This window comes from Ochotona curzoniae, unplaced genomic scaffold (assembly GCF_017591425.1).
Source record: "Ochotona curzoniae isolate NIBS_2020 unplaced genomic scaffold, NIBS_Ocur_1.0 contig_883, whole genome shotgun sequence".
Taxonomy (NCBI): Eukaryota; Metazoa; Chordata; class Mammalia; order Lagomorpha; family Ochotonidae; genus Ochotona; species Ochotona curzoniae.
Window position 1 is genome coordinate 71,096,699 of NW_024466599.1, and position 10,773 is coordinate 71,107,471.

The following is a 10,773-nucleotide window of genomic DNA, read 5'->3' on the forward strand; positions in this document are numbered from 1 at the left end:
TCACACCTAGTCCACGCTCTGATGTTGCTTTCACGTGGCCCAGTGGGAGCGGAAAGGTAGCCCAACCTGTCCTACACCCACCCGGGCTCCCAGGAGCACCAGTGCATGCTGGAGTCTGGCCCAGTTGGGCATGCCCCAGAGCCTGTCCACGTAGGGCATGTTTGATCTGTTTTCAGAAACCATTTGTGGTAAGTGCTGATAATTTAAAATATCATTATGAAAAGGATGATTTCAGAAATGCTCTGATAAAACAGGTCGACTTTTACATACTTAGGAACGAACTATAATGAACTTTGTAGATTGAGAGAGAGGGGAGAGAGAGACAGAAAGATCATCTGTCCACTGATTCACTCCCCAAGTGGACGCAATCACCACAGCTGAGCTGATTGAAGCCAGGAGCCAGGAACTTCTCTTGGGACTCCCACACGGGTGCAGGGTCCTAAGGCTTTGGGCCATCCTCGACTGCTTTCCCAGACCACAAGCAGGGAGCTGGATGGGAAGTGGAGTAGCTAGGATACGAACCTGCGCCCCTACGGGATCCCAAGGTCACTAAAGGGCCGCGCCACCGCCTGCAGCCAGACACGCCTCCTCCGGGGACCGAACCTAATAAGGCAGAACCACAGACTGGCGCCGGGGACTGACGCAGGGCAGGCGGAGCCGGCCTTGCGCATGCGTAAAGAGTTCTGAAAAAATGCGCGCGCAGACTCGGTCTCCGCTCCTCCCGAGGCTCCGCCCAGCTCGCTCTTGGGGGGGCGGGACCGAAGTCGGACGCGCGTGCGCGCGAGGAGCTAAGTGGGGCGGGACCGCGCGGCGGAAGAGGCCGGAGCGCTCCGGGACACGATGCAGGTAAGCCGGGGAGCGTGTTCCGTGCCCGCGACCCCCGGTCGTTTCCGGGCGTCGGGCTGGGCGGCCAGGGTGTCCCAGCGGCTCGCAGAGGCTGGGTGACCCCGCTCCCGGCCCCGGGGAAGGGGTGCTTGTCATTTAGGGTGGGTCCTCGCCAGGGCTTATGAAGGACTTGGCGGATCCCACCTAGCCACAGCCTAGAGCAGGTGTGTCAGGAACCCATTGTCAGGATTTGGAAGTTGAGTCCCGGGAGGTTCCATCCCGTACAACAGGGTTGTAGTTTGGGTCCCTGGCTCAGTGCATTAGCAACTCCCCTACATACTGGTGCTCAAATAGGGGCGCGGTCCCTTGTAGGTCCTCGGGTTCCAGCCAGGGTACTGCCAGGCAGCATTAACCTCCTCCTTAAATGAGTCAATTCCAAAGCCCCCAATTTGGTGCTTTTTGTGATTGGAATTTGCCAGCGGGATTTGACCGCAGTCCAAGAGAAATGAATGAAGACGCCCGGGAAGTGGTGGGCTCCTGGGAGTGGAAATCTGTGACACAGTTGGATCCTCTGCCTGGGAGCAGGACTTGTGTTGCCGTAGTGTCAGCTGCCCCGGAGGATGAGACATGGAGTTGGCATGGGCGGGGAGATGCACAAACAGGTGTCTCCCACATGCGGGACAACGTCTGCAGTAAGTTCAAGGGCTGCCCTGGCCTTCATTGGCCTATTGGCCTTCAGGTCCCTGCTTTCAAATGTCACTTCTTCAGGCCTCGCCTGATCTGCTCGACCACAGGATTCCTGGCTCTGCTTCTCAAGCAGGTGGACTGGCGCCGGGTTGTCCTGGGGCACCCTCCACCCTACTCTCCGGCTTCCTTTTTAAGACCCAGTCTGAGATGGTGCTTGGGCAGCCAGGGTCTCTATCCGAAGGGTTGATCCGTGGTAGCTTGGCCAACTTCCAGACAGCTTCCCCCGTCCCATTAGGTTTGAGAAGATTGAGTAGATGCGCACACAGGCTCTGGCAGAGTGCTCCCACCTTAGTGTTTAATAGACACGAGCTGTTAGCGGCTCCGCCTCCCCAGGTGGTGTCTCAGCGCCTGCTCTCGGTTCTCTGTTCTGCAGTTTGGCCTTTGGAAAATTCTGGCAGCCTGCTCAGATTCTCCTGCTTGCACTGGCTGCTAAACCTCCCTAACCCTCCCCTGTGAGCCTCGGCTCTGTTTCCCTGGAGATCCTGGCCCTGGCCTGTGAAATGCAGCCCCCCGCCCCCATTCTAAATCAGCTTTCTGTTACTGAGTTTGCCAGGTTTGTTCTAGAAAGATAAGTAGGTATAGTTCCTACAAGTGTACTGCAAGATGTTCATGGAAAAAGTCCAGACTTAAGTATCAGTGTTGTGGCACAGCAGGTGTCAGCTTCCTGCCTGTCAGCATTCCCTGTTGGACACCTGACTGCCTAGAATCTGCTTTTCTGCTCTACAGGTGAGAAGGCAGTGGAAGATGACCTGAGTACTCCAGTGGCTTTCACCTGTGTGGAAGACTCAGCTGGGATTCTGGGCTTTCGGCTTCCACCTGGACCAGTCCTGGCCCTTTGGGAGTGAACCAGCGGGTGGAAGATCTCCCTCTCTTTTCCTTCCTCCCTCCCCCCACCCTGCTTTTGGTCTGCCTTTAAAAAAAAATGAATAAATAGACACACGAATGTTTGTAAAAGATACATATTTTGTAACCCATGCCTGTTTTTTCGTAGTATACATTTTTCTGTGAACTTTTGAAGACTGTGTGTGTTACTGGTTCATTGCCTGGCTCCTCCTCTGGGCTATAAGGAAGGTGACTTCCATTCAGGATACTTCCCTGTTGCTTGCATCTTTTAAATTTACTTTTCTTTATTTGAGAGACAAAGAGTCAGGCTGTCCCAGACAAGCCAGGTCAGAGCCTTGGCATCTGCACTGGTGCCAGCTCACAGATCAGATCCTGATGTTTGCCCCAAGATCAGCTGCCCCACATGGGGAGGGAACAGAGGGCAGAACTAGACAGGGATTGGACAACTGGGGCTGTGGGGCTTTGAACACTTGCTTGATTTGTGTTGCCTGTCACCTTGCCCTTGGTTCATGTCTTTGCAATCATGGTAGCCTTGGTTCTGCTGTCCTAGGACCCTAACGCAGACACCGAGTGGAATGACATCTTACGCAAAAAGGGCATCCTGCCCCCAAAGGAGAGTCTGAAGGAACTGGAAGAGGCGGCGGAAGAGGAGGAGGCACGCAGACTCCAGCAGTCAGCGGGTGAGTGAGCTCACGCTGTGTGAGCTGTGTCTGGGCTTGGAGACAGTTCTCAGGCCTCCAGCTCCTCCATGGCGCTCCTCTGAGGGAGAGTCAGGACACAGGCTGCGTTGCAGGACCTGGCGTGAGTCACAGGACGTCCCTGGTCATCACCTTTCTGGCCCCTGAGGCTCTGCCCGTGTCACCTGATGCTGCAGGAAGTATTTCTTCTGAGTCTTTGTGATGGTGGCTCTGCTGGTAATGTCACGGAACGTGTTCAGAGGTTGTGTATTCTCCTGGGGTCGTTCTTCATCTGTGTTTTGCTCCAGAGTGTTGAAGTGGTTTGATCTGGGGAGGCACAAGGTGTTTGCAGCATGTGAGTTCCGAGAGGGGGTTTTCCTCAGCTCTCAGATGCCTCCTGAAAGCATTCCCTGACCCTGCCTGGTCAGAATCTTCAGGTGAGGCCCAGCAATCTGCCTTTTAAACAAGTGTCTTACAGGACTTTTAGGGGCCGGTGCTGGGCCCAGCAAGTTTATCTTCCACCTTCAAGGCATCCTAGGGTGCCAGTTCACTTCTGGCTGCTTGACTTCTCATCCAGCTTCCTGCTTATAGCTGGGAGAGTGGTGGAGGATAGCCCAAGGCCTTGGGACCCTGTACCCATGAGGGAGACCCTCTAGAGTCTCCTGGCTCCTGGATCAACTTGGCTGCAACCAGCCATTGCGGCCATTTGGGGAGTGAATCAATGGATGGAAAATCTGTCTCCCTTTTGCGTATAAATCTGCGTTTCCAATAGAAATTAAAACAAAAAAAATAAAGGGGAAAAAAAGGACTTTTGATACATGCAAAGTTTAACAACTGTTGACCATAGGGACTCGTCCTTTTGTCTCCTATGGACACGGTAGAGCTGATTCAGGGAAGGACTGATTAGAAAGTGTCCAGCAAATGCCAAGTGAACGATGACTGGGAGTCAGGTGCTGCTCTGGGCACCAAGGCTTACTTGTGCAGAAGCCAGACTGAATTCTATGTCCTGCTGGAACTGACATCACAGTGGCAAAGACAGGTGGTAAACAAATAAGGGAAAGGCATTTGAGGGAGTTGGAGCAGAAGTAGGCACAAGTCTACACAGAGAGGGCCTGAGAAGATGGCGCTGGTATAAGGACCTGAAAGGATGTGAATAGGTCAGAAGACCTGAAGGAAGTGTGGGCTATAAAAGACAGCTGAGTGAGGACCTGACGGGTTAGGTGAGCAGGTTGAAAAGCGGGTCTGGCTGCAGAAGACTCCACGAGGAGGCCATTCTGTTTTGCTGTGAGTATGCCTCATGATACAGGAAGCTTTTGGAGGCTTATTAATTAATTAATTTTTTAAAGAAGGTTTATTTATTTGAAAGGCAGTTTAAAGAGCTTGAGCTCTTCCATCTGCCTTTTCATTTCCCAAATGGTGGTAGCAACTGAGGCTGACCATGCTGAAGCCAAGAACCTAGAACTCCGCCTCAGCCTCACATGTGGGTGCAGGGTCCCAAGAGCTTGGGCACTCCCTGCTGCTTTCCCAGGCACATCAGCTGGATCAGAAATGGAGCAGTTGGGACTTGAGTGGGCACGCATTGGGATGCAGGTGATGGTCTAACCCACTGTGCCACAACACCAGCCCCTTCACTCTGGCAGCATTGTGCTGTTGCTGCTTAACTGACTGTGGACTTTGGGGGTGGGATGGGTACACAGCAGGAATTGGAGGACTGTTCTGGAAACAGCAGCAGTGCAGCTGGTTGGGGTGATAGGTTGCATTAGTTTGGAATGATGTGCAGGTGGGAATGGCAAGTAGTGGCCACATCTGGATGTAATTGGAGGTCGGACCAGTGGGGTTTGCTGATGGACCTAAGGAACGATTAGAGAGCTTCTGGTCACCTGGGAGATGCTTCACTCAGCTCTGTTTGTTTAGGTTATTTTGGAAGTTTAAGTTCAAGATTGGGGACCATATTGGTTTGGCCTCTAATGTTGGTGCTGGTGTTGGAGCAAGGAGAGCGAATATAGAAAACAGTCCCCCAGCCAGCCAGGAAGCAGAGTGCTTGAGTCCACCTTGGCTTTTTTTTTTTTTTTAAAAGATTTATTTTTATTATTTTTTGATTGGAAAGGCGGATATACAGAGAGGAGAGACAGAGAGGAAGATCTTCCGTCCGATGATTCACTCCCCAAGTGAGCGCAACGGGCCGATACTTTGCCGATCCGAAGCCAGGAGCCTCTTCCGGGTCTCCCACGCGGGTGCAGGGTCCCAAAGCTTTGGGCCGTCCTCGACTGCTTTCCCAGGCCACAGGCAGGGAGCTGGAAGGGAAGCGGGGCTGCCGGGATTAGAACCGGCGCCCATATGGGATCCCGGGCGTGCTAGGCGAGGACCTTAACCACTTGCGCCACTGCGCCGGGCCCCAGAGTCCACCTTGGCTTTTACAGCCAATCATCTTGCATGAACTACAGGACTCTCCACCAGACCTACCTTCTACATGCCATAACTGGATTAAATTTCAACCCTCTTGGTGCTATAATTATGAGTTTGGGATTTAGACAGCAAGAATGCTGAATGCGTGAATTTAGAAGGCAAGTCTTGTGCAAATCACGGCAGCACGACAGGGTGAGTGTGTGCCGCTGTGATTTTGTCCCCAGCTGAGATGAGGCAGGCTTGGAGAGCAGCACATTTGAAGGAAGATGGGGTTTCTGTTTGGGACCTGTTAAGGTGGGGAGCAGTCAGGCCGGTGTGTTTGTGAAGGCTGGACTTGGGGGTGTGACCGCTGGAGCTGTAAGCCTGCTGCCACAAGGTTCCATGTGGTTGGCCACCAAGGTAGAGGGGAAGGAGAGGAATCGGATGACTGAACCCTGAAGGGGTCTTTTCTGCAGTGTTGTAGGGGAGCACAGCTGTGAAGCAGGAGAAGGGGCTTCCTGGGAGCCAAAGGTGTCCATGGTGGCTCGTGGCAGATGCTGCCTCTGGTCAGAATGCAAATGGGAGTTGACTTTGATCCGAGAGTGTTGCTGGGGGCAGAGCACAAGCCTGATTTGTGGTCAGAGAGTGAGACTCTGTGACTGTAAAAATGAGATGCTGGTTACGTAGCAGTTGGTTACAAGGAAAGCAATGAGCAGGAAGTACAGGCTCATCATCTCTTGACTAACCTTCCTGCCAGCAGCCTTGAGCTCCTGGGATAGTAGGATTGTTGGTAGACCTGGCCAGCAGGGTGTGTGCGCCTGGATCAGACCCAGTGACTTGAGGCATATGCCACTCTGGTGTTGTAAAGCCGGGAAACAGCCCGCCCATGTTCTCATCGTGCGGAGCTGAGATGCTCCAGGCTGGAGGTATTGACACAGGCTTTTCTTCTTCTTATTTGCCGGGTAATACTTGAAGTGATCTTTGTTTCGGAGAGCTGGGGTCTCCTGGTATCATGTGCACAACTTTAGGGAGAAAAGTGAAGGGGAAAATCCCAAATCACACTTGTTCATCTTTACTTTCTTTGCCTTGACCAACATAACTGAATTCAGTGAAAACGTATGAAGCCATGACGCTGGAAGAACTGGAAGAAAATGAAGATGAATTTAATGAAGAGGATGAACGTGCTATTGAAATGTACAGGTTAGTGCCACTCCGAGGAAATGTATGGTTTTTTCTTTTGCATGGTAATAAAATGTGTGTCTGTTGAAAAAGTGTTTTTCTGAGGGCTGGTGTTGTGGCACGGTGAGTTGAACCATCACCTGTAATGCTGGCGTTCTATACGAGTGCTAGTTAGAGTCCTGGTTCTTCCACTGCAACTCAGCTCCCCGCTGTTGTGCTTGGGAAAGCAGCAGAAGATGGCCCATCCCAATGTTTGGGCTCTGCTGCCCATGTAGGAGACCCAGATAGAGAACCAGGCTCCTGGCTTCAGCCTGGCCCCGTCCCTGCCATTGTGGCTATTTGGGGAGTGAACCAAAGGATAAATCTGTTAACTTTGCCTTCACATCAATAATTCTTTTTTGAAAGATTCCTTTTCTGCTGAGGGGAAGTTTGGGAAGGACCACAATTAAGCAACAGTAATACAACTCTCTACAAGTTGGAAGTCATGAAGCCTAGATCTTTGCAGTCACTGCTCTCTGGAAGGCGTGTGCGCATGCGCGTGTGTCTGTGTTGAGGTGGTCTCTCTTCCCTGTCATTCAGGCAGCAAAGACTGGCTGAGTGGAGAGCAACTCAAAAAAAGAAAAGATTTGGAGAAGTTTTGGAGATTTCAGGAGAAGATTACGTTCAAGAAGTTACCAAAGCTGGTGAGGGCTTGTGGGTAATCTTGCACCTCTATAAGCAAGGGTGAGTGGATCGTTTTTTGTGTTTTGTGTTTTAGAACATGAATTTTGATGTATGTGTTCAAATGATATCAAGCTTGTTTGTTGTTAGTGTTAAGTGTTTCTGTTGTTTATTCAAGCTTGAATGCCTAGTGTTTATCTTAAGACTCCCAAATTAATGTCTGACTAATACGATGCCTTGATTCCCTTTCGTTGAGAGGGAATTCCTGGGTTATGTATCCCTCCAGAGGGACTGGAGCACTCCCAAGCCTGTGTCATCCACGGCTCCTGCAGATGGGCAGGGCTCGCCTGCCAGGCACTCGGTGTGGAGGGCCTCCAGTGCTCCTCTCTGCCCTGCTCTGCTCGTAAGCTCTGGAGCTCAGGGCTTGGTTGGGCATTTCCTTAAAACAGGAAGTACATTCTGGCCCATTCCACACATTCTGAATCATTCGACCTCAAAGAAGGAGGTAGCAGTTGCCTTTGATGTTGAGGCTATCTTATTAAATTGGACTTTGGATTTTAAGTTTTCTATTTCACTTGGATATGCCAGGAAGTTTTTTAAAATGCTGATTCCTCTTAGCTGGTAGCAAAATCCCAGTGGCCTCTATATTCTGTTTCCATGTTACAGGATTCCCCTCTGTGCCCTGATAAATCAGTACTTGAGTGAACTTGCCAGGAAGTTTCCTGATGTGAAATTTATCAAAGCCATTTCAACAACCTGCATACCCAATTACCCGGACCGGAATCTGCCCACAGTGTTTGTTTACTGGGAAGGCGACATCAAGGCTCAGTTCATTGGGCCTCTGGTGTTTGGTGGCATGAACCTGACGAGAGACGGTGAGGGCCCTGGGAGCCGCACCGGGTGTGTCAGAGCTGGGGAGGGGTGTCTGTTGCAGAGGTGTGTGTTCCCCGGGACCGTGCCAGGGTCCCCTGTGTGCTGCCATGTGGCTGACTGGCTAGTCAGAGTGGTACAGCCAGGTAGATGTGCTTAGCATTAACGCCCAGCACGTTGTGTTTGTCCCTGCAGCTGAATGTTTGTTCAATGTAGCTTAAGATCCTAGCATTCATTCTTGGTTCACATCAACTGTATTTGAGGATAGTTGAGAAAGTTCATGGTATAATGAAATTAAAAGAAAATTTTATTTTGATGCAAAATATTTTTGGGGACTCCTCATGGGTTTTTCTTAATACTTTTTTTCCATGCACTTGTTGAAGATGTGTATGTGTTTTTTTCTAGAAACATTTTCTCAGTTCAGTACCTTAATAGCTTTGAAATTTAAATCTTGTTTATTTTTGCCTGTAACCATGGTGGCCGCTGTCTATTTTATCAGTGGCATCGGGCATTTTTTTTTAAACTTATTTATTTTAAATTTGTTTTTAATTTTAGATGCCATTAACATCATAGTGGGATTAAGGATTAGTGATCACAGTTTTCGCATTCTGTTTCCCCTTGTTTCGGGGTGGGGGCGGGGGAAGGAGAAGTGCTGTAAATAGCACTCCACTGTCACAGGTTTACTAGTGTCTAGCAGTCACAGTGCAGAAGAGCACAGAGGCTCGTCTTTGTGCTTTGCTTTGGTGACACTGCTTTCTGACCTGGGAACTTGTCTGACTTGGAAAGTAAGGTGCAGTCGTGCTCCTTGGTTGAGGGTGTAGGGGGCATGGATCAGCAGTGCCTTATCACGTGGTCCTGTTCACTGTCAGGTCCATTGTGGGAGGGGCTTGGCTAGGAGCGAGGTGTGGTGACAGGCAGGCTTCGTCATGAGCTCGGGGCCTTTGGGCAGGTCTGTTCTGTCTTGGAGCTACCTCGGTTTATGCATTTCCCAGGGGGTCTGTGAGCAGCATGCCGTCATCTGAAAGTTTGTATTGGACAAATCCCTGTCCTGTTGCCTTGATCCCTGGTAACCACCTCTCCTCTCTGTCTTGGAGTACTTTAAATTGATGTGACTTCAGTCCTCTTGGTCATCAGATTTCCTGGGAAGTGTCTGACTGGCAGAGCGTCTCTGCAAGCCTTTTGTTTTGTTCCAGTGTTAGTATAATGCTGCCGAAGTGAGCACGAGCCTTTGGTTTTGGGATCCCTTGAGAGCCCCTTAGTTCTGCCGCACAGAGTCTCAGGCTACGTAAGGTTCATAGGGTAGGAGGGAGTGCAGACAGACAAACGGAGCCCTGCTCCACTAGTCTCTGGGTCTTTGCTCTTATTATTACTTGGGACGACTGTCGTATCCAGGGCATCTGCATACGTTTGTCCTTTGACCCTCCTAGATGGCAAAGTTGAAGCTGAAGAATTTCCTTTGGTTAGCTAAACTTAGGTGTTGTGACCAGAATGTCTGCAGGAGGGTGGATCTTACTTCAGTAAATGCCCCATGCCGATTTCTTTTCTAAGAAATCATCTGAGCTGAGGAGCTGTCATCACTGGAAGACGAGCTTATTTACATTTAATGTCTGTATATAGGTTCAAGTTCATGTCTTACTTTACTTGATCTTCTGAAACAGTGATTAGAAGCTCCATAAGGTGTTAACTCCGTCCCCCCTCTCTTCTCGGGACAAAAGTTGACATGAAATTTCGAGGTAGTATTTTCTGCTTGCATGTGACTTGCCTTTCCTTGGTCCCCTAGAGTTGGAGTGGAAACTGGCTGAGTCTGGGGCCATCGAGACGGACCTGGAGGAGAACCCCAGGAAGCCAGTCCAAGACTTGCTACTGTCCTCCATGAGGTGCTCTGTCTCCACCAAGAGGGACAGCGATTCGGAGAGTGACTGAGACGCTGCACTTCTGGACAGGACACATTGGATATTTTCTTTCTAACAAAGAGTGAATCTTTTTGTTTGTTAGCCTTTTATATTATATTTCAGATCTCCCACCTTTCACACATAGTCACTGCCGCAAATTGTAATAAATTATTGGAACTACATATATTTTTTGGAAAACTGTATTTTTAAAATAATGACATTTCTTTTTTTTTAAAGATTAAAGCCTACTGTTTGTATGGCAGATGCCTGTATTTTTTTCTCACATTTAAGAAAGCCCTAAAATTATTCATTATGTTTCGACATGTAACTATATAAAAATGGATATGTGGAGTTTTTTTGGAAAGTAAATAAATTATACTTTGGAAAGGTTATGCACTGCATTTTACAGTTGCATTGTTTGTTTTTTTTAAATGGTTTATTTATTGACTTGTAAGGCAGAGAACGAGTTCCTCCATCTTCTGGTTCACTGCTTAAGTGGCCATAACTGGGCTGTACTGAAGCCAGGAGCCTCGAATGCCATCTTGATCTTGCATGTGGGTGGCAGAGGCCTGTGTATTTGGGCTGTCCTCCTCTGCTTTCGCAGGTACATTAGCAGGAAGCTGAGTTGGAAGCAGAGCATCTGGGACTTGCTCGCAGGCTTAACCCATTGCATCACCCCACCCGCTCTGTGTTCA

General features: G+C 49.8%; 1 protein-coding gene across 1 annotated transcript; it reads left to right on the forward strand.

The window, feature by feature from the left end:
- The first annotated feature begins 785 nt into the window (after positions 1-785).
- PDCL3 (phosducin like 3) lies at positions 786-10,317 on the forward strand. Its single transcript, XM_040993809.1, has 6 exons — positions 786-846; positions 2,966-3,095; positions 6,587-6,677; positions 7,236-7,379; positions 7,983-8,191; positions 9,967-10,317. Exons 1-6 carry the CDS (start codon positions 841-843, stop codon positions 10,107-10,109), a joined length of 723 nt encoding a protein of 240 aa, XP_040849743.1. The 5' UTR covers positions 786-840; the 3' UTR covers positions 10,110-10,317.
- Positions 10,318-10,773: the final 456 nt, after the last annotated feature.

Bases quoted from the DNA above. Each gene is read 5' to 3' on its own strand.
- PDCL3 (XM_040993809.1), top strand. The intron at 3,096-6,586 runs GTGAGTGAGCTC...AACTGAATTCAG, and splicing joins CAGACTCCAGCAGTCAGCGG to TGAAAACGTATGAAGCCATG. The intron at 8,192-9,966 runs GTGAGGGCCCTG...TTGGTCCCCTAG, and splicing joins CATGAACCTGACGAGAGACG to AGTTGGAGTGGAAACTGGCT.